We start from the raw sequence: 23,879 nt of genomic DNA, 5'->3' as shown, positions 1-23,879 counted from the left end.
CAATCACACCTCTCCAACACCAAAATCGCGCACTATCAGTTCACTGAATAAGAATACACCACCCAAGACAGACCAGCAAGCAGTATCAATTCTCTTGAAGAGCGTCCCGGGCAGTGCTATGAGGCAATACTAATGGCAGACAGGGCCTTGTAAAAATGTTCCAATTTAACAAAAGAGTAAACTGAAGAGAGAACAATAAACATTAAATGCACTTAACAGAACGGTTGAAAATCAATGCATTTTATTTTTTTTAAAAATGTAAAAACATTTAAGGCATCAAATAGTTGGAATTTTGGTTGCTAAAAGTATGTAACCCCTCTTTTTCGCTTTTAAGTTACTGCCTAAAGTGTTCAGCATTTAAAGTGTGCTGGCAGGGATGAAGGTATAAAACATTTGGCCCCAACAATTGTGCTTTCATTTTTAACTTCATGATTACAAGCAAGTGCTGTAAATGGCAACTTTCTGGCTGATAGATTGCAAGAGTGAGCGCACAGTTTCTTCTAATTCCACTAGCTGTCTTGCTTTTTCTTCCAACGTTTTCTGATTTTCTTCGTAGGTCTTTTCGAGAGCTGGTAAAATAAATGTGGTCTCATTAGAACTAAAAAGACAAAGTTCAGACTACATGTAATGCTATATAAAATAATATGACACAACAAAGAAGGAAGAGTTGTGACTCAATGGAGAAACACAGTAACCAGAGATGCAAGAACACAGAGTACACCTGAACATCCCAAATGCTTGCAGAATCTTAGATTTGTCAGTTTATGTGAAAATGATGAATAAGTTACTTAACTTTGGTAACTCTCTTTCTGGGAGAGACAATCTAGCTGCAGATTCCTCACCTATTGAATATTACACAGGCGGCAGACTAGAGCTGAAAATTTGTCAGCAGTACCTCTGTGCGCCAGAAGGTTTTGATCCAGAAATGATGTGTGGGGCTATAGGCACTATTCTTGCACACTGACACTTGTTTTTGAGACTGCCCATGCCTCCAGATTTGGAACCCAAAAAGCTAATTGGTAAACAGCGTGCAGATTCCTAGACTTGGGATTTATTAATGGATAGAGTTCAATCACAGAATAGGGAGGGTTGGTGAGGAATACGCGGCTATACGTCTCTACCAGATAAAGTGTTACCGTAGGTAAGTAACTTGTTCTTCTGATAGAGACTTCTAGCTGCAGATTCCTCACCTTTTGAAGGGATACCAAAGGAATACCTATGTGGAGGTGGGTGTGTGAATGGACTCAATCCAGAAAGCCCTGCAGGACTGAGCAGGCAAAACGTCCCTCCCAGAGAACCCGACTATTCAACGAATAATTCTTTGTGAATGTGTAGAGGGATGCGTATGTAGCAGTCTTGCAAATTCTACGACATTGACTTCACATGCCAATGGAGTGGTAGCAGCTTTGGCCTTGGTAGAATGAGCATCCAGTCCTTCCTGAGGCTGTTTTTGGCCAGTGCATAGCAGATCTTGATGCAGAGAAAGATCCAGCAGGAGATGGTTCTCTTCTTAATTGCCTTGCCATTTTACAATACCACAGTAGTCAGACAGTAACTCACTGACAAGAAAGAACCACATAATCGCTGAAAAAATAAAGGATTCTTTATTACAGCACTACTACTAGACTAGCATTGGTATATCTCCCTATGGCGAGATCTACACACAATATACACATAAAATAAAATAACCAGCAGAAGTAGCATAAATACACAGGGCCCTGTGGGGGGGGAGGGGCAAACCTTATACTAAGAAAGTGGAATGCGGAATACGGAACCCAACCAAGGAAAGTGAGGTAGTTAGCTAGGGGTAGATGCAAACACCAAAGGTAAGTACAGTAAGTGTCCCCAGCGACAAGGTGCAAGGTAGTTATCCACACAGTCATCCCGTAGGCTAACACAAGGAGGAGTGGATGGAGCTTGTGAAATTCAGGACCCTTCTCAGTGAACCCCGAGGAAACCAGCAGACAAGAGGAAGGATGGAGTGTGCCCCTACCCCAGGATACCCAGGAGACAGGAGTCTCAACAGGAACCCGGATGCAGAGGGGAGAAGGGACTCTCTCTCAAGTCAATGGAAGCCTCAGATTGTCTAGCTGCTGTCACGACCCATAGACCAGGCCGGTGGAACCCAGGTACGGATTCCAGATGTGGAAGACCTGAAAAGTGAGGGGACAGAGTCCACTACCCTTGGACGTGCCTAGGTGGTGCAGGTGGCAATGCCCACCCTCCTGGAGGTGAAGTTCCTGCAAATCTGTGGAAAAAGAAGTCCAGCTGTGGGGCCCAGGAGCTGCAGAAGATCCCAGGACCCGCCTGCAAGCTATCCCTCGATAGTCGGTTGCCAGATTGCAGGAGGGTCAGTGACAAGCCAGGCTACCAACAAGCACTGGCAAATGCAAGCTGGAGCTGAAGAAGAATTTGCAGAGTTTTGGGGACCAGCAAGGTCCAAGAGACTCCACCCTTGAGGGGGAGTCAGGGATGGCACTCAGAGAGGCTAGCAGAACTCGTTGGAGCCCCCATGAGAGACCCACAGGCGATGGACACAGGCAGTCACAAGGAGGTCCCAGCAGCACAACAGAACAGAAGTCCCATGGCGCAGGAGTTGCAGGACAGGGGCTGGTCTTCAAGTAACAGAGTGCTGGAGCCCAGGGCTTCTTGGCACCTGAAGATCTCCTGGAGAAAGAGTAAACAAGCCTTGGCAAGAGCAACAGTTGCTGTGCACAGGGGTTCTGGTCCAGTGTCAGAAGCAGGGGTCCACAGTCTCCCAAGTTGGTCAGAGGACAAGCAGGACTCAGAGGAGGCCACAGACCCACCACCTGTGTTGTGGAGCCTTTTAATGTCCATGGGACAACAGACCCCACCAGCTAGTCGATGTTGTCTTGAGGTGCCTTCGGATACAGGACAGTGACTCCTTCACTCCAAGGGAGATTCCTTTGTGTTTTCAGGTGCAAACAGAGTTCTTGTGATCCTGGAGGATGCACTGCCTTGGATGTTACAGAATTCTAGCAGGATCCGGAGGAAAAATGTTGCAATGGGAGCTTTCACACCAGGAGCAGACTTGTTTCAGTTCCAAAGAAGAACAGCAGTGGTTCCAGAGGCCAGGAGCAGAAGTTGTCTTGCAGAGAGCTCCTTGTAGACTCTTGCTCGACGAATATGAGGATTCAAACACGGGAGAGCCCTTTAGTAATCCTAAAAGGGGGTTGGTCAGTCTCTGAAGTGACCCACCCATCAGAGGGGGTTGTGGATGTCATCTACCTGGCCTAACCAGTCAGATGCTCCCAGGGACCTCTACCCATCTTGTTTTCAAGATGGCAGAATCAAGTGGCCACCCGGCAGAGATCTGTGCACCTCCCTAGGGGAGGAGCTGGACAGGGGAGTGGTCACTCCCCTGTCCTTTGCGCAGTTTCGCACCAGAGCGGGAACCAGGGGTTCCTGTACTGGTGCACCCGGATTATGTAGGAAGGGCACCAAATATGCCCTTCAAAGAGGTGTGGTGGTGTTCAGAGGCCACCCCACACCAGCCCTTAGACACCTAATGCCAAAGGGAAGGTGGTCAGACTTCTCCTTTGCAGGAAATCCTTTGTTCTGTCCGTCCGGCCTGAGCCAGACTATTCAGCAGGAGGGCAGAACAGTGTCTGAGGTCAGCAGCAGTGTGGGCTGGCAGCTAGACCCCGTAAGACTGGATAGGCATAACGGGGGGGATCGTTTAAGGAATCCTTAGAGTACATGGTATCATGCAACTAGCACCGGAATTGGTATAGTTACATAATTCCAACATGTTTGTTACCAAACATGCCTAGGTTCGGAAAAGCCATTATGGACCACTGGTGCCTTAAGATGGCTTCCCCACATTTATAAAGCCCAGGGAATGGGCTCTGGGGTTTGTAGGGGTACCCTGCTCATGCAAGGGTACCCTCACACTTAGGGACATGCACCCTGCCATTGGACTGAACGGCCTACCTGAGGGGTGACTTACTGTGTCAGAGTGCAGTGACCAGGATATAAGGCAAGCCTTATATCTGTGGTGAAAGGACGCACGCTGCAATGGCAGACCTGCAGAGAGTTTGCATGGGCTCCCATGGGCGGCACAATACATGCTGCAGCGCATGGGGTACCCCTGGTGTACTAAAGCCCTGGGTACATAAGTACCAGATACTAGGGACTTACAGGGAGGCACAAGTATGCCAAATTTAGGGAAGAGAGCAATGGAACTGGAGCCCTGGTTAGCACATCAGTCCAAGACATTCTTGTAGGAAGTTGGCTCTGTATGCACTATTTCAAAGAAAGGAATAGTATGCACAGAGTCCAAGGGTTCCCCTTAGAGGTAAGATAGTGGCAAAAAGAGATAATTCTAATGCTCTATTTTGTGGTAGTGTGGTCGAGCAGTAGGCTTATCAAAGGAGTAGTGTTAAGCATTTGTTGTACATACACACAGGCAATAAATGAGGAACACACACTCAGAGACAATTCCAGCCAATAGGTTTTTGTATCGAAAAATATATTTTCTTAGTTTATTTTAAGAACCACAGGTTCAAGATTTACATGTAATACTTCAAATGAAAGGTATTGCAGGTAGGTACTTTAGGAACTTTGAATTAGCAAAATAGCATATACAGTTTTCACATAAATGACATACAGCTATTTTAAAACTAGACAGTGCAATTTTCAACAGTTCCTGGGGGAGTAAGAGTTTGTTAGTTTTTGCAGGTAAGTAAACCACCTACGGGGTTCAAGTTTGGGTCCAAGGTAGCCCACCGTTGGGGGTTCAGAGCAACCCCAAAGTTACCACACCAGCAGCTCAGGGCCGGTCAGGTGCAGAGGTCAAAGTGGTCCCCAAAACGCATAGGCTTCAATGGAGAAGGGGGTGCCCCGGTCCCAGTCTGCCAGCAGGTAAGTACCCGCGTCTTCGGAGGGCAGACCAGGGGGGTTTTGTAGGGCACCGGGGGGGGACACAAGTCCACACATACACCCTCAGCGGCACGGGGTGGCCGGGTGCAGTGTGCAAACAAGAGTCGGGTTTTCAATGGAAAGCAATGGGAGACCAAGGGGTCTCTTCAGCGATGCAGGCAGGCAAGGGGGGGGGCTCCTCTGGGTAGCCACCACCTGGGCAAGGGAGAGGGCCACCTGGGGGGTCACTCCTGCACTGGAGGTCGGATCCTTCAGGTTTTGGGGGCTGCGGATGCTGTGTCTTTACCAGGTGTCGGGTCTTTGAAGCAGGCAGTCGCGGTCAGGGGGAGCCTCGGGATTCCCTCTGCAGGCGTCGCTGTGGGGACTCAGAGGGGTCAACTCTGGCTACTCACGGTCTCGCAGTCGCCGTGGAGTCCTCCCTGAAGTGATTGTTCTCCACAAGTCGAGCCGGGGGCGTCGGGTGCAGATTGCCAAGTCTCACGCTTCCGGCAGGAAACGTGTGTTGTTTCAAAGTTGCTTCTTTGTTGCAAAGTTGCAGTCTTTGGTAAACAGAGCCGCTGTCCTCGGGAATTCTTGGTCCTTCTAGATGCAGGGCAGTCCTCTAAGGCTTCAGAGGTCGCTGGTCCCTGTGGAAAGCGTCGCTGGGGCAGTGTCTTTAGAAGTGGGGAGACAGGCCGGTAGAGCTGGGGCCAAAGCAGCTGGTGTCTCCGTCTTCTCTGCAGGGTTTTTCAGCTCAGCAGTCCTCTTCTTCTTAGGTTGCAGGAATCGGAGTTCCTAGGTTCTGGGGAGCCCCTAAATACTGAATTTAGGGGTGTGTTTAGGTCTGGGGGTTAGTAGCCAATGGCTACTAGCCCTGAGGGTGGCTACACCCTCTTTGTGCCTCCTCCCTGAGGGGAGGGGGGCACATCCCTATTCCTATTGGGCGAATCCTCCAAAATCAAGATGGAGGATTTCTAAAATTCAGAGTTACCTCGGCTCAGGACACCTTAGGGGCTGTCCTGACTGGCCAGTGACGACTCCTTGTTTTTCTCATTATCTCTCCTGGACTTGCTGCCAAAAGTGGGGGCTGTGTCCAGGGGGCGGCCATCTCCACTAGCTGGAGTGCCCTGGGGCATTGTAACACGAAGCCTGAGCCTTTGAGGCTCACTGCTAGGTGTTACAGTTCCTGCAGGGGGGAGGTGTGAAGCACCTCCACCCAGAGCAAGCTTTTGTTTCTGTCCTCAGAGAGCACAAAGGCCCTCACCACATGGGGTCAGAAACTCGTCTCTCAGCAGCAGGCTGGCACAGACCAGTCAGTCCTGCACTGAACAATTGGGTAAAATACAGGGGGCATCTCTAAGATGCCCTCTGTGTGCATTTTTTTATAAATCCTCCACTGGCATCAGTGTGGGTTTATTATTCTGAGAAGTGTGATACCAAACATCCCAGTATTCAGTGTAGCCATTATGGAGCTGTGAAGTTCGTTTTTGACAGACTCCCAGAGCATATACTCTTATGGCTACCCTGCACTTACAATGTCTAAGGTTTTGCTTAGACACTGTAGGGGCATAGTGCTCATGCACCTCTGCCCTCACCTGTGGTATAGTGCACCCTGCCTTAAGGCTGTAAGGCCTGCTAGAGAGGTGACTTACCTATGCCACAGGCAGTGTGAGGTTGGCATGGCACCCTGAGGGGAGTGCCATGTCAACTTAGTCATTTTCTCCCCACCAGCACACACAAGCTGGCAAGCAGTGTGTCTGTGCTGATTGAGGGGTCCCTAGGGTGGCATAAGACATGCTGCAGCTCTTAGAGACCTTCCCTGGCATCAGGGCCCTTGGTACCAGGGGTACCAGTTACAAGGGACTTACCTGGGTGCCAGAGTTGTGCCAATTGTGGAGACAATGGTACATTTTAGGTGAAAGAACACTGGTGCTGGGGCCTGGTTAGCAGGGTCTCAGTACACTTCTCAGTCAAGTCAGCATTAGTATCAGGCAAAACGTGGGGGGTAACTGCAACAGGGAGACATTTCTTTACAATTCTGATACCATGCAAAAAATACGCAGGTACTTACCTGCAAGCAGACCAGAACCGGAGTACCGCCTGTCTCCATAGGGGCCCACTTTATTTTGGCTCCTGTTTGACCTATGCACCTAACCGGCCCTGTGTTGCTGGTCCTGGGTATTTGGGGTTATCTTGAACCCCCAACAGTGGGCTACCTATGCCCCAGGGTCTGAACCCGTAAGTTTGTTTGTTACCTCAAAAAACGTACTTTACTTACCTACCCCAGGAACTGTTGAAAATTGCAGTGTCCACTTTTAAAATAGCTTTTTGCCATTTTAAAGAAAACTGTATACACTGTTGATTCCATTCAAATTGCTGATCATAACTATGCAAAGTACCTTTCATTTAATGTAGTTACCTGCTAAATGAATCTTGTGGTTCTGGAAATAAATTAAGAAAGAATATTTTTCTATAAAAAACCTATTGGTCAGGAGTTGTCATTGAGTGTATGTTTTCACTTACTGCTTGTGTGGGTGCAACAAATGCTTAACATTACCCTCTGATAAGCCTAACTGCTCAACCACAATACCACAAATAGTGCATTAGTATCATCTATTATTGCCTCTGTTAAAACCTCTTGGGGAACCCCTGGACTCTGTGCACACTATATCTCATTTCGATATAGTAGAGCCAGCTTCCTACAACTAGCACACAGTGAATGCATAGATTTTCCATTAAGAGCTAACTCAGAAGTGAGTTTCAATCAGAGTTACTAACACACAGTGAATATATAGATTTATCACTAATTACGAGCCAGCTCGGAAGTGTGCGGTGACGTTGACTGTTTCACTCGTGAGTTACTAAATATGCGGAATGAATTGCTGTTTTTCCACACGCATGTTGATCTCCAACAGAATTATCTTTTCTTCACAGCTTCACAGGGTATTGTTTGTTTATAGCAATCAGCCTGTCAGCATGTTGGATCTAAATCATTAAGGCTGGTTCATGTAGCTTAGTCACCGTCACAACTTTATCAAGTCACGACTTTCGGCATGAGATAATGGCTACTGGTTATAGGTGACCACTGGTTGACATCTTGTGTCCACATATTTGTACTTGTTTCTTGGGGACTCCATTTATAGTCATTGATTATCCTTATTGTTTTTTTATTTTTTTTATTTATTTATTGTTTTATTCATTTAAACACAAACCAAGAAAAAAAACATACATTAATACAGCAGATCTCTCGACGAGAGGGTAAGGGTATATGAGAGCCATTCCAAATCATATAACTACTGTGGTATCCCATTTCGCAGACGTGTCTCTACCAATATCTCTCTCTATATACTGATATCAAGGGATCCGTTCCAACAAAAAAAGACACCTCTACTTCGGAGGAGCGCAAAAGTCTGCCACCCCAGAGTAGGGCAAGGACAGGCACACCCGATGGTATTTAATCCAACATCGTCGAGCAGGGAGAACTGCAAAAAATAACAGTTGCAAAAAACCTCTAAAAACAGGCAGGTGGAGCAAACAGTCACATCGCGCAGGATTATCATACAACATGGTAATTCGCATGATCCGGGGGGGGTATGAAACGCGCAGATGGGAGACATCAGTCACACAGCACCCTCAGTCTGCGTCGCCAGATATTCATTTAGAGGGGCCCAGATATCTTTGGGGCGGGATCCCTCTGGCATAAGTTCCCAGAATACTAAGAGCTGATCATGACAAAAAGCAGCATCTCGCAACCAATCAGACCTACGGGGGGGGTCTCCCCCGGCCCCAGCACATTGCGACTCTACGCTTAGCCAGCAGCATGAGGAGGCCCACCAAGCGTCTATGCGGGCCCTGAACCTCGTCCATATATCCCAACAGCGCTATCTTAGGGGAGAGGGGGACCTCCACCTCTGTCATTTCAACAATCGACCGTCTTATCTCCTCCCAAAACTTATACACTTCTGCGCACTCCCATGCCAGGTGAAAGAAGCCTGCGTCCCGAGCCCCGCAGCGAGTGCAGCATGTATCCGCCAGCAGCCCCATGGAATGCAGTTTCTTGGGCGTATAATATAGTCGGTGCAGAAACTTGAAATGCAGCAAGCGCAGTCTATAATTCGGGGACAGTGTCCTCATATGAGCACAACAGCTGCGCCACATTGCCTCCGGGATAGGCTCCCCCACATCTCTCTCCCATGCAGTCCTAGAGGGCACCCCAATACCACTCCCCTGCTCCTGCACAGCATTATACAGCTTAGTTATCAACTTGGAGGGGGATCTCGCGCTACAAAGTGCCTCCAGAGCACGAAACTCCGAGGGAGCATCCGGCTCTTCAAAAAAACGATCTCGCAGCAAGGCGCGGACCCGGAGAGCACAAAAACACTGCAACAGGGTGCCATCGCAGTCCGAGAGTGCATCATGAATATCCAAAAGCCGGCCGTCCACTACCCAGTCTCCCAGCACCGTCAAGCCAGCGTCTCGTAGAAACCCGCGCACCCCTCCATCACGAAACATCTGGGCATCAGCCACTGCCATAACAGGCAGCGATGGAGCAAAGGGTGCAGGCATCCCAGCCCGCTGCATCAACGCTCTCCATGCTCCCACCGTGCAGGAGACCGTGTCAACTCCTCCAGAACGGGGGGGAACCCGCCCGCCGAGCGCACATACCAAGCCGTCAGGCCAGACCGAATCACTCTCCGGTGCAAGGTGTGGCATATAACGGGTCGGATTCAGCCAATAGTACGCAAAATGCGCCTGTGCACAGTGATAATATAGCTCCAGGTCTGGGGCTGCCAATCCGCCCCGCTCAAAAGGCAGCGTCAATTTCTCCCAAGCGATGCGGGACTGTCGCCCCGCCCACGCCAGCCGAACAAGCACAGATCTCAGGCGCCGGAAATAGGCCTTAGTGAGTGGAAGAGGAAGATTCACGAATAAATACAAAAATTTAGGGAGTACCACCATCTTGGCAATAGCAATGCGACCAGTCAACGAAAGGGGCAAGGCTTTCCATACCTCCACCTTTCCCTCTAGCCATGTCAGCGCCGTCCCATAATTAGCAAGTCAAAGTGATTCCGCGTCGCAGCACAGGTGTATGCCCAGATAACGCACCGGCCCATCTGCCCAAACCAAAGGGAATCGCGAGTCAAATCTCTCCACGCTAGGGGTTAGCGGCAGGATCATTGATTTCGACCAATTAATAGTGACCCCCGAAAAGTTCCCGAAGCGAACAATTTCATCTAATAAGATGTCTAATTTCTGCCCGGGGTTTCGCACGTATATCGCGATATCTTCTGCATATAGAGATATCAAGACAGGGCGTTGCCGGAACTGTAAGCCGCTATTACTATATTTCTGTTGCAGTCCCGCCGCCAGAGGCTCCATTGCAGCCGCGAAGAGAAGCGGAGACAGCGGGCATCCCTGTCGTGTACCCCGCGACACCGGGAATGGGGACGATACACCTCCGTTAAGGCGCAATCTGGCAGTGGGCAGGGTATACAGCAACCTGATCCAGTTCACAAAACGCGCACTGAGACCAACTCAGTTCAGAAGTGCAAACATATATTCCCAAGCCAGGGAATCAAAGGCCTTAGCTGCATCGAGAAACACTGCAGCTACATCATCGTCTGTCTCTAATGATCCCAGCACCGCAAAGAAAGTGCGCAGATTATGGCTCGTGGATCTCCCAGGAATAAAGCCTGATTGAGCCAGAAGCACCATTCTAGAGAGTAGTGGTTGTAGTCGAGTCGCTATCATTTTTGCAAGTATCTTGTTATCAATGTTTATCATGGAAAGTGGGCGATACGAATCGCATCGTGTCGGGTCCTTCCCAGGCTTCAACACAGTTATTATTAAAGCCTCCCGGAGGGAGGTCGGAAGTGACCCAGTCGCCAGAGACTCCTCATACACCTCCAGCAAATAGGGAGCAAGGATGTCCACATATTCTTTATAAAAAGCAGGGGTTAGACCGTCCGTGCCCGGAGACTTATCTCCGGATAGGCTTTGAATCGCCGCCGCCACCTCCTCTACTGAGAATGGCACATCTAGATACATCCTGTGTGCCTCCTCAAACCATACTAGCGCAATATTCTCAAAATACTCCTTCATATCTGCCTCCCTAAGACCCACCGGAGGCGCGTATAGCTGCAAGAAATATTTTGCTAATACCTGCATCACGCCTCCTGATCCGGTCACCCTACCACCCTCAGTATCTATCACCTCCGTAACGTAATTACTGGCCCAGGGGCTACGCAATAATCCCGCTAGTGTCCTCCCGGCTCTCTCTCCCTCGCCATACCTGCGAGCCTGTGCAAGTCTCCCAAGGAAGCAAACCTCTCGTAGAGAGGCCTCCTCATATAGGGACACCCCACGCCTGATTTCGGCAAGTACTTCGCTTGAACATGTCGCCTCTAAGCGCCGTTCCAGATCACCAAGCCTCCTTTCGATATCAGCCATCTCCCGCCTTAAAGCTTTCACTATCCCATGCTGTTTTGCAAGACACACCCCACGGATTACCACTTTAAATGCCTCCCATACAGTGCCGGGGGAGTCCACCGAACCTCGATTCTCCTAAAAAAATAACCGAACCGCCTCCCGTACCTCCTCTCGGAAGATGTCGTCCCGGAGAGCACCTTTGGGAAGCCGCCACATCACCATCGGTTGTAGCTCACTAGGTATCGCCAGATCTAATAACACCGGTGAGTGGTCTGACAGCGTACGGGGAAGATGGTCTATTGTTCTAGTCCAAGCCTCCACATCTCTAGTGCCCAGCCATCGATCAATACGGGACCAACTGCTATGGAAGTAATTCAAGCAGGTGCCCTCACGCACTCCTATATGTCTCTGCCTCCATAGATCTACCAGCGCACCGCTATCCATTACTGCTGTCAGAGATCTCGCTGAAGAAGCATGTTGCATCCTAGCCGCACTCTCTCGGTCCAGCCAAGCATCCAGGACTACATTAAAATCACCGCCCCAGATCACAGCTCCAGCTCCCAGCGACTCCACTAGGCGCCATACCTCCAGGAAAAACCCCGGGTCATCCACATTCGGCCCATACACAGCCACTAACCGGCAAGCCCTGTCCAACAACACTCCACTCAGAATTACGTATCTGCCATTGGGGTCAGAAATAATTTCACACGTGCGCCACTGCAGCCCCTTACGGATAATGATTGCAACCCCACGAGCATAACTAGAGTATGTAGAATAGTGAGCCTCCCCGACCCAGCCAGCTTTCAGCCTGCTAACTGTCGATGCCATCAAATGCGTTTCTTGTATCATACAGATGTCAATACCATGACGCTTAACATAAGCCATCACCAGCCGGGCCTTTCGGTTATCATTAAGTCCCCGCACATTCCATGTCAAGCATCTCACAGCAGAGGTAGCATCATCCCCCATCCAGAACCGCAGACATACAACACTGCACATGGACACAGCTCTCCACCTGCCGAGAACTTAACAAAAATGGAACCTGAAACATTCCCAAATTAGCCCCATCCTCCCACCACCCACCCAGGCCCCCCAATCGGACCCTCGTAGTGACCCACCCAACCAACCCTAAAACCCACCGTGCAACCATAAAACAGGTTGTGACCGGACTCATCCGTGGGGGCAGAAGCTTGCCAATCGACTCTCCACCCAGAAATTCTAGGGGAGAGGGGCCAAGGGCAAGCAACATCTACACATCAGGGGCCAGATCACGGAGCGGACCCACACGCCCCCACAGCTTCAGACTTAATGGAGTCCCACACATGACACTTAATCATTGTCACTGAGAGAGGCGTTCTCATCGCCCACCCCCCCAGGTCCCTCCGCCCCCGACTGCTTGGGTAATCGTCTAGCGAACTTAGTTGCCTGCTTTGGATCCGAGAAGTACAGCACTTTGCCTTCATGCCGCACCCTCAGCTTAGCTGGGTATAACAGGGCAAACCCAACTCCAGCCTAGCTGAGAAGGCGCTTTGTCGGCAGGAAAGCCCGCCTCTGGGCCTGTACACCTGGGGTATAATCAGGAAAAAAGTAAATTTCGGAGTTCTTATATACTAGAGGTCTTTTCTCCCTAGCTAACCGGAGCACAGTATCGGTCCCTGTAATTCAATAGTCGTGCAATAATTGGACGTGGAGGAGTGCCAGGAGGGGGACGAGGGCCCAAGGAGCGATGTGCCCGCTCAATCACCAACAGCCGATAGAGCTCGCCAGCAAACAACTCTTGTAACATATTCTCGACGAAGTCCTCCATGCGGCCCATGTCGGTTGCCTCCGGCAGCCCCACGATACGGATGTTGTTACGTCGGGACCGGGCCTCCAGGTCCTCATTTTTGTTTCGTATCACCTCCAGGAGATGCTCCATCTGCGCAATCTGTTCTCTATCACCACTGCGTGTATCCTTTATTTCAGATGTGCGAGTCTCCAGATTTTCAAACCTGGCATCGTGGTCATCCACCCGGGCTCTGATGCGGTCAAGCCACTCCGATACATGGTCCAGCTTAGCGTCTATTCCTGCCAAGCTGGTCTTAAGTTCCATGAACATGGATCTCACAGACATCTCTGGGGACTCTCCTTCGGTGTCTGCCTCTCCAGGCTGGGAGGCGGGAGGGGCCCCGTGTTTTTCTCCTCCGGAGAAGGAGAGTTTAGCCTGTCGCTTATCTGCCTTGCCCATTGTAAGGAAATGCCTCCTTGGCATGGTTGCCCCCTGACTTTTTGCCTTTGCTGATGCTATGTTTACAATTGAAAGTGTGCTGAGGCCTGCTAACCAGGCCCCAGCACCAGTGTTCTTTCCCTAACCTGTACTTTTGTATCCACAATTGGCAGACCCTGGCATCCAGATAAGTCCCTTGTAACTGGTACTTCTAGTACCAAGGGCCCTGATGCCAAGGAAGGTCTCTAAGGGCTGCAGCATGTCTTATGCCACCCTGGAGACCTCTCACTCAGCACAGACACACTGCTTGCCAGCTTGTGTGTGCTAGTGAGGACAAAACGAGTAAGTCGACATGGCACTCCCCTCAGGGTGCCATGCCAGCCTCTCACTGCCTATGCAGTATAGGTAAGACACCCCTCTAGCAGGCCTTACAGCCCTAAGGCAGGGTGCACTATACCATAGGTGAGGGTACCAGTGCATGAGCATGGTACCCCTACAGTGTCTAAACAAAATCTTAGACATTGTAAGTGCAGGGTAGCCATAAGAGTATATGGTCTGGGAGTTTGTCAAACACGAACTCCACAGCCCCATAATGGCTACACTGAAAACTGGGAAGTTTGGTATCAAACTTCTCAGCACAATAAATGCACACTGATGCCAGTGTACATTTTATTGTAAAATACACCCCAGAGGGCACCTTAGAGGTGCCCCCTGAAACTTAACCAACTATCTGTGTAGGCTGACTAGTTTTAGCAGCCTGCCACAAACCGAGACATGTTGCTGGCCCCATGGGGAGAGTGCCTTTGTCACTCTGAGGCCAGTAACAAAGCCTGCACTGGGTGGAGATGCTAACACCTCCCCCAGGCAGGAATTGTCACACCTGGCGGTGAGCCTCAAAGGCTCACCTCCTTTGTGCCAACCCAGCAGGACACTCCAGCTAGTGGAGTTGCCCGCCCCCTCCGGCCAGGCCCCACTTTTTGGCGGCAAGGCCGGAGAAAATAATGAGAAAAACAAGGAGGAGTCACGGGCCAGTCAGGACAGCCCCTAAGGTGTCCTGAGCTGAAGTGACTCTAACTTTTAGAAATCCTCCATCTTGCAGATGGAGGATTCCCCCAATAGGGTTAGGATTGTGACCCCCTCCCCTTGGGAGGAGGCACAAGGAGGGTGTACCCACCCTCAGGGCTAGTAGCCATTGGCTACTAACCCCCCAGACCTAAACACGCCCTTAAATTTAGTATTTAAGGGCTACCCTGAACCCTAGAAGATTAGATTCCTGCAACTACAAGAAGAAGGACTGCCTAGCTGAAAACCCCTGCAGCAGAAGACGACAACTGCCTTGGCTCCACAAACTCACCGGCCTGTCTCCTGCCTTCCAAAGATCCTGCTCCAGCGACGCCTTCCAAAGGGACCAGCGACCTCGACATCCTCTGAGGACTGCCCCTGCTTCGAAAAGACAAGAAACTCCCGAGGACAGCGGACCTGCTCCAAGAAAAGCTGCAACTTTGTTTCCAGCAGCTTTAAAGAACCCTGCAAGCTCCCCGCAAGAAGCGGGAGACTTGCAACACTGCACCCGGCGACCCCGACTCGGCTGGTGGAGAACCGACACCTCAGGAGGGACCCCAGGACTACTCTGATACTGTGAGTACCAAAACCTGTCCCCCCTGAGCCCCCACCGCGCCGCCTGCAGAGGGAATCCCGAGGCTTCCCCTGACCGCGACTCTTTGAACCTAAAGTCCCGACGCCTGGGAGAGACCCTGCACCCGCAGCCCCCAGGACCTGAAGGACCGGACTTTCACTGGAGAAGTGACCCCCAGGAGTCCCTCTCCCTTGCCCAAGTGGAGGTTTCCCCGAGGAATCCCCCCCTTGCCTGCCTGCAGCGCTGAAGAGATCCCGAGATCTCTCATAGACTAACATTGCGAACCCGACGCCTGTTCCTACACTGCACCCGGCCGCCCCCGCGCTGCTGAGAGTGAAATTTCTGTGTGGACTTGTGTCCCCCCCGGTGCCCTACAAAACCCCCCTGGTCTGCCCTCCGAAAACGCGGGTACTTACCTGCAAGCAGACCGGAACCGGGGCACCCCCTTCTCTCCGTTCTAGCCTATGTGTTTTGGGCACCACTTTGAACTCTGCACCTGACCGGCCCTGAGCTGCTGGTGTGGTGACTTTGGGGTTGCTCTGAACCCCCAACGGTGGGCTACCTTGGACCAAGAACTAAGCCCTGTAAGTGTCTTACTTACCTGGTTAACCTAACAAATACTTACCTCCCCTAGGAACTGTGAAAATTGCACTAAGTATCCACTTTTAAAACAGCTATTTGCGAATAACTTGAAAAGTATACATGCAATTTTGATGATTTGAAGTTCCTAAAGTACTTACCTGCAATACCTTTCGAATGAGATATTACATGTAGAATTTGAACCTGTGGTTCCTAAAATAAACTAAGAAAAGATATTTTTCTATATAAAAACCTATTGGCTGGATTTGTCTCTGAGTGTGTGTACCTCATTTATTGTCTATGTGTATGTACAACAAATGCTTAACACTACTCCTTGGATAAGCCTACTGCTCGACCACACTACCACAAAATAGAGCATTAGTATTATCTATTTTTACCACTATTTTACCTCTAAGGGGAACCCTTGGACTCTGTGCATGCTATTCCTTACTTTGAAATAGCACATACAGAGCCAACTTCCTACATAGGTGGATCAGCGGTGGGGTACAAGACTTTGCATTTGCTGGACTACTCAGCCAATACCTGATCACACGACAAATTCCAAAATTGTCATTAGAAATTGATTTTTGCAATTCTTAAAAGACCTGCTAGGGCCTTGTGTTAGATCCTGTTTAGCATTTCTTTTAGAGTTTAAAAGTTTGTAAAAGTTTGAATTAGATTCTAGAACCAGTTGTAGATTCTTAAAAAGTATTCCAACTTTTAGAAGCAAAATGTCTAGCACAGATGTGACTGTGGTGGAACTCGACACCACACCTTACCTCCATCTTAAGATGAGGGAGCTAAGGTCACTCTGTAAAATAAAGAAAATAACAATGGGCCCCAAACCTACCAAAATACAGCTCCAGGAGCTTTTGGCAGAGTTTGAAAAGGCCAACCCCTCTGAGGGTGGCAACTCAGAGGAAGAGGATAGTGACTTGGAGGACAATTCCCCCCTACCAGTCCTATCTAGGGAGAACAGGGTCCCTCAAACCCTGACTCCAAAAATAATAGTCAGAGATGCTGGTTCCCTCACAGGAGAGACCAACACCTCTGAAATCACTGAGGATAACCCCAGTGAAGAGGACATCCAGTTAGCCAGGATGGCCAAAAGATTGGCTTTGGAAAGACAGATCCTAGCCATAGAGAGGGAAAGACAAGAGATGGGCCTAGGACCCATCAATGGTGGCAGCAACATAAATAGGGTCAGAGATTCTCCTGACATGTTGAAAATCCCTAAAGGGATTGTAACTAAATATGAAGATGGTGATGACATCACCAAATGGTTCACAGCTTTTGAGAGGGCTTGTGTAACCAGAAAAGTGAACAGATCTCACTGGGGTGCTCTCCTTTGGGAAATGTTCACAGGAAAGTGTAGGGATAGACTCCTCACACTCTCTGGACAAGATGCAGAATCTTATGACCTCATGAAGGGTACCCTGATTGAGGGCTTTGGATTCTCCACTGAGGAGTATAGGATTAGATTCAGGGGGGCTCAAAAATCCTCGAGCCAGACCTGGGTTGACTTTGTAGACTACTCAGTGAAAACACTAGATGGTTGGATTCAAGGCAGTGGTGTAAATAATTATGATGGGCTGTACAATTTATTTGTGAAGGAACACCTGTTAAGTAATTGTTTCAATGATAAACTGCATCAGCATCTGGTAGACCTAGGACCAATTTCTCCCCAAGAATTGGGAAAGAAGGCGGACCATTGGGTCAAGACAAGGGTGTCCAAGACTTCAACAGGGGGTGACCAAAAGAAAGGGGTCACAAAGACTCCCCAGGGGAAGGGTGATGAGACAACCAAAACTAAAAATAGTAAAGAGTCTTCTACAGGCCCCCAAAAACCTGCACAGGAGGGCGGGCCCAGAGCCTCTTCACAAAACAATGGGTACAAGGGTAAAAACTTTGATCCCAAAAAGGCCTGGTGTCATAGCTGTAAACAGCATGGACACCAAACTGGAGACAAGGCCTGTCCCAAGAAAGGTTCCACTCCAAACTCCCATCCAGGTAACACTGGTATGGCTAGTCTCCAAGTGGGATCAACAGTGTGCCCAGAGCAAATCAGGGTCCACACTGAAGCTACTCTAGTTTCTGAGGGTGGGGTGGATTTAGCCACACTAGCTGTCTGGCCGCCTAACATGCAAAAATACAGACAGCAACTCTTAATTAATGGGACTAGAATAGAGGGCCTGAGGGATACAGGTGCCAGTGTCACCATGGTGACAGAGAAACTGGTTTCCCCTGGCCAATACCTGACTGGAAAAACTTACACAGTCACCAACGCTGACAATCAGAGAAAAGTACATCCCATGGCAATGGTTACTTTAGAATGGGGAGGGGTCAATGGCCTGAAACAGGTGGTGGTCTCCTCAAATATCCCAGTGGACTGTCTGCTTGGAAATGACCTGGAGTCCTCAGCATGGGCTGAGGTAGAACTAAAAACCCATGCAGCAATGCTGGGTATCCCTGAACTGGTGTGTGTGAAAACAAGAGCACAGTGCAAGGCACAGGGTGAAAAAGTAGAGCTGGAGTCTGGAAAAATGGCCCAGCCTACCAAGAGAACAGGAAAGTCAGTTGGGAAGCCAACTGCAACACAGCAAAAGAAAGGGAACCTCTCTTCTCAGGAAGAAGTTCTGCCCTCTGAGGGAACTGAGCCTTTGGAGCTTGAACCTTATCAGGTTGAGCTCTTGGGCCCAGGGGGACCCTCAAGGGAGGAGCTGTGTAAGGGACAAGAAACCTGTCCCTCTCTTGAAGGCCTTAGGCAGCAAGCTGCTGAAGAGTCCAAGGGCAAGAAAACTGGAACCCATAGGGTCTATTGGGAAGATGGACTCCTGTACACTGAGGCCAGAGACCCCAAACCTGGTGCCACTAGGAGAGTGGTAGTGCCTCAGCTGTTCAGAGAGTTCATCCTAACATTGGCCCATGACATTCCCCTTGCTGGACATTTGGGACAAACCAAGACGTGGGAGAGGTTAGTCAACCACTTCTACTGGCCCAATATGTCCAACATGGTTAAGGAGTTTTGCCTCTCCTGCCCCACCTGTCAAGCCAGTGGTAAGACAGGTGGACATCCAAAGGCCCCCCTCATTCCACTTCCAGTGGTGGGGGTTCCCTTTGAAAGAGTGGGTGTGGACATAGTTGGTCCACTAGAACCTCCCACAGCCTCAGGAAATATGTATATCCTGGTAGTAGTGGATCATGCTACCAGGTATCCTGAAGCTATTCCCCTTAGGTCGACTACTGCCCCTGCAGTAGCCAAGGCCCTCATTGGTATCTTTACCAGAGTGGGTTTCCCTAAGGAGGTGGTGTCTGACAGAGGTACCAACTTCATGTCAGCATACCTAAAGCACATGTGGAATGAGTGTGGAGTGACTTATAAATTCACTACCCCATACCATCCACAAACTAATGGCTTGGTTGAGAGATTCAACAAGACATTAAAAGGCATGATCATGGGGCTCCCAGAAAAACTCAAAAGGAGATGGGATGTCCTCTTGCCATGTCTGCTTTTCGCTTACAGAGAGGTGCCACAGAAGGGAGTAGGATTCTCACCCTTTGAACTTCTGTTTGGTCATCCTGTAAGGGGACCACTTGCCCTTGTTAAAGAAGGCTGGGAGAGACCTCTCCATGAGCCTAAACAGGACATAGTGGACTATGTACTTGGCCTTCTGTAAAGAAATGGCTCCCTGTTGCAGTTACCCCCCACTTTTTGCCTGATACTGATGCTGACTTGACTGAGAAGAGTGCTGGGACCCTGCTAACCAGGCCCCAGCACCAGTGTTCCTTCACCTAAAATGTACCATTGTATCCACAATTGGCACACCCTGGCATTCAGATAAGTCCCTTGTAACTGGTACTTCTAGTACCAAGGGCCCTGATGCCAAGGAAGGTCTCTAAGGGCTGCAGCATGTCTTATGCCACCCTAGAGACCCCTCACTCAGCACAGACACACTGCTTACAAGCCTGTGTGTGCTAGTGAGAACAAAATGAGTAAGTCGACATGGCACTCCCCTCAGGGTGCCATGCCAGCCTCTCACTGCCTATGCAGTATAGGTAAGACACCCCTCTAGCAGGCCTTACAGCCCTAAGGCAGGGTGCACTATACCATAGGTGAGGGTACCAGTGCATGAGCATGGTACCCCTACAGTGTCTAAACAAAACCTTACAGTAGACATTGTAAGTGCAGGGTAGCCATAAGAGTATATGGTCTGGGAGTCTGTCAAATACGAACTCCACAGCACCATAATGGCTACACTGAAAACTGGGAAGTTTGGTATCAAACTTCTCAGCACAATAAATGCACACTGATACCAGTGTACATTTTATTGCAACATACACCTCAGAGGGCACCTTAGAGGTGCCCCCTGAAACTTAACCGACTGTCTGTGTTGGCTGACTAGTTCCAGCAGCCTGCCACACCAGAGACATGTTGCTGGCCCCATGGGGAGAGTGCCTTTGTCACTCTGAGGCCAGTAACAAAGCCTGCACTGGGTGGAGATGCTAACACCTCCCCCAGGCAGGAGCTGTGACACCTGGCGGTGAGCCTCAAAGGCTCACCCCTTTGTCACAGCCCAGCAGGGCACTCCAGCTTAGTGGAGTTGCCCGCCCCCTCCGGCCACGGCCCCCACTTTTGGCGGCAAGGCTGGAGGGAACAAAGAAAGCAACAAGGAGGAGTCACTGGCCAGTCAGGACAGCCCCTAAGGTGTCCTGAGCTGAGGTGACTCTGACTTTTAGAAATCCTCCATCTTGCAGATGGAGGATTCCCCCAATAGGGTTAGGATTGTGACCCCCTCCCCTTGGGAGGAGGCACAAAGAGGGTGTACCCACCCTCAGGGCTAGTAGCCATTGGCTACTAACCCCCCAGACCTAAACACGCCCTTAAATTTAGTATTTAAGGGCTACCCTGAACCCTAGAAAATTAGATTCCTGCAACTACAAGAAGAAGGACTGCCTAGCTGAAAACCCCTGCAGCGGAAGACCAGAAGACGACAACTGCCTTGGCTCCAGAAACTCACCGGCCTGTCTCCTGCCTTCCAAAGATCCTGCTCCAGCGACGCCTTCCAAAGGGACCAGCGACCTCGACATCCTCTGAGGACTGCCCCTGCTTCGAAAAGACAAGAAACTCCCGAGGGCAGCGGACCTGCTCCAAGAAAAGCTGCAACTTTGTTTCCAGCAGCTTTAAAGAACCCTGCAAGCTCCCCGCAAGAAGCGTGAGACTTGCAACACTGCACCCGGCGACCCCGACTCGACTGGTGGAGATCCGACACCTCAGGAGGGACCCCAGGACTACTCTGATACTGTGAGTACCAAAACCTGTCCCCCCTGAGCCCCCACAGCGCCGCCTGCAGAGGGAATCCCGAGGCTTCCCCTGACCGCGACTCTTTGAACCTAAAGTCCCGACGCCTGGGAGAGACCCTGCACCCGCAGCCCCCAGGACCTGAAGGACCGGACTTTCACTGGAGAAGTGACCCCCAGGAGTCCCTCTCCCTTGCCCAAGTGGAGGTTTCCCCGAGGAACCCCCCCCTTGCCTGCCTGCAGCGCTGAAGAGATCCCGAGATCTCTCATAGACTAACACTGCGAACCCGACGCCTGTTTCGACACTGCACCCGGCCGCCCCCGCGCTGCTGAGGGTGAAATTTCTGTGTGGACTTGTGTCCCCCCCGGTGCCCTACAAAACCCCCCTGGTCTGCCCTCCGAAGACGCGGGTACTTACCTGCAAGCAGACCGGAACCGGGGCACCCCCTTCTCTCCATTCTAGCCTATGTGTTTTGGGCACCACTTTGAACTCTGCACCTGACCGGCCCTGAGCTGCTGGTGTGGTGACTTTGGGGTTGCTCTGAACCCCCAACGGTGGGCTACCTTGGACCAAGAACTGAGCCCTGTAAGTGTCTTACTTACCTGGTTAACCTAACAAATACTTACCTCCCCTAGGAACTGTGAAAATTGCACTAAGTGTCCACTTTTAAAACAGCTATTTGTCAATAACTTGAAAAGTATACATGCAATTTGGATGATTTGAAGTTCCTAAAGTACTTACCTGCAATACCTTTCGAATGAGATATTACATGTAAAATTTGAACCTGTGGTTCTTAAAATAAACTAAGAAAAGATATTTTTCTATAACAAAACCTATTGGCTGGATTTGTCTCTGAGTGTGTGTACCTCATTTATTGTCTATGTGTATGTACAACAAATGCTTAACACTACTCCTTGGATAAGCCTACTGCTCGACCACACTACCACAAAATAGAGCATTAGTATTATCTATTTTTACCACTATTTTACCTCTAAGGGGAACCCTTGGACTCTGTGCATGCTATTCCTTACTTTGAAATAGCACATACAGAGCCAACTTCCTACATTGGTGGATCAGCGGTGGGGTACAAGACTTTGCATTTGCTGGACTACTCAGCCAATACCTGATCACACGACAAATTCCAAAATTGTCATTAGAAATTCATTTTTGCAATTTGAAATTTTTCTAAATTCTTAAAAGTCCTGCTAGGGCCTTGTGTGTTAAGTCCCTGTTTAGCATTGTCTTTTAGAGTTTAAAAGTTTGTTAAAAGTTTGAATTAGATTCTAGAAACAGTTTTAGATTCTTAAAAAAGTATTCCAACTCTTAGCAGAATAATGTCTGATACAGAGATGAATGTGGTGGAACTCGACACCACACCTTACCTCCATCTTAAGATGAGGGAGCTAAGGTCTCTCTGTAATATCAAAAAAATAACCATTGGCTCCAGACCTACCAAAATTCAGCTCCAGGAGCTGTTGGCAGAGTTTGAAAAAGCCAACCCCTCTGAGGATGACTTCACAGAGGAAGAAATTAGTGACTTGGAGGGCAATTCCCCCCTTCCAGTCCTAAATAGGGAGACCAGGGCCTCTCAAGCCCTGTCTCCAAAAATGATAGTCAGAAATGTTGCTTCCCTCACAGGAGGGTCCAGCATTTCTGAAATCACTGAGGATGCTCTCAGTGAAGATGACCCCCTGTTAGCCAGGATGGTCAAAAGATTGGCTTTGGAAAAGCAGCTCCTAGCCATAGAAAGGGAAAGAAAAGAGATGGGCCTAGGTCCCATCAATGGTGGCAGCAACTTAAATAGGGTCAGAGATTCTCCTGACATCCTAAAAATCCCCAAAGGGATTGTAACAAAATATGAAGATGGTGATGACATCACCAAATGGTTCACAGCTTTTGAGAGGGCTTGTGTAACCAGAAAAGTGAACAGATCTCACTGGGGTGCTCTCCTTTGGGAAATGTTCACTGGAAAGTGTAGGGATAGACTCCTCACACTCTCTGGAAAAGATGCAGAATCTTATGACCTCATGAAGGGTACCCTGATTGAGGGCTTTGGATTCTCCACTGAGGAGTATAGAATTAGATTCAGGGGGGCTCAAAAATCCTCGAGCCAGACCTGGGTTGATTTTGTAGACTACTCAGTAAAAACACTAGATGGTTGGTTAACTGGAAATGAAGTGTGTGACTATGTTGGGCTTTATAATTTGTTTATGAAAGAACACATTTTATGTAACTGCTTCAATGAAAAGTTGCATCAGTATCTGGTAGACCTAGGTCCAATTTCTCCCCAAGAATTGGGAAAGAAGGCAGACCACTGGGTCAAGACTAGGGTAACCAAAACTTCCACTGGGGGTGACCAAAAGAAAGGGGTTACAAAAACTCCCCAGGAGAAGGTGGGTGACACTAGAAACAAAGAAAAAGAGTCCTCTGTAGGCCCCCAAAAACCAGAACAGGTGGGTGGGCCCCAAGACACAACCCAAAACAAAGGTGGGTACCAGGGTAAGAACTGGGATGCCACTAAGGCATGGTGCCACAACTGTAAACTGTCTGGGCACCACACCAAGGACACTTCTTGTCCCAAAAACAAACCCCAGAACAAAATTCCAGGGGTAACCAGTGTAGCCATGGGAGATGACTCCTCAGATGAGGAGGTCTTCATAGCCTTCAACTGGAAACAGGGCCCAACAGGTGAGTTGGAGATTCCAGAGGGAAGTAGACACTTCCACCACCTACTGGTGAATGGAATCCCAACCACTGCCCTGAGAGACACTTGTGCCAGTCACACTATTGTGCATGACAGGCTGGTGCTCTCAAACCAGTACATCCCAGGTGAGACTGCCAGGGTAAGA

The 23,879-nt window shown here is 49.6% G+C and overlaps 1 protein-coding gene across 2 annotated transcripts in view; it reads right to left on the bottom strand.

The window, feature by feature from the left end:
* Positions 1-224: 224 nt before the first annotated feature.
* Positions 225-23,879, bottom strand: part of LAMB1 (laminin subunit beta 1) — a 728,031-nt gene continuing 704,376 nt past the window's right edge. For both annotated transcript variants that reach the window (XM_069229822.1, XM_069229821.1), the window contains one exon: positions 225-569. In XM_069229822.1, coding sequence (XP_069085923.1) covers positions 433-569 — 137 coding nt within the window. In that variant the 3' untranslated portion in view covers positions 225-432. The remainder of the gene's footprint in view (positions 570-23,879) is intronic.

The sequence above is a fragment of the Pleurodeles waltl genome, chromosome 4_1 (assembly GCF_031143425.1).
Source record: "Pleurodeles waltl isolate 20211129_DDA chromosome 4_1, aPleWal1.hap1.20221129, whole genome shotgun sequence".
Lineage (NCBI taxonomy): Eukaryota > Metazoa > Chordata > Amphibia > Caudata > Salamandridae > Pleurodeles > Pleurodeles waltl.
This window is presented reverse-complemented; position numbering and strand designations above follow the sequence as displayed.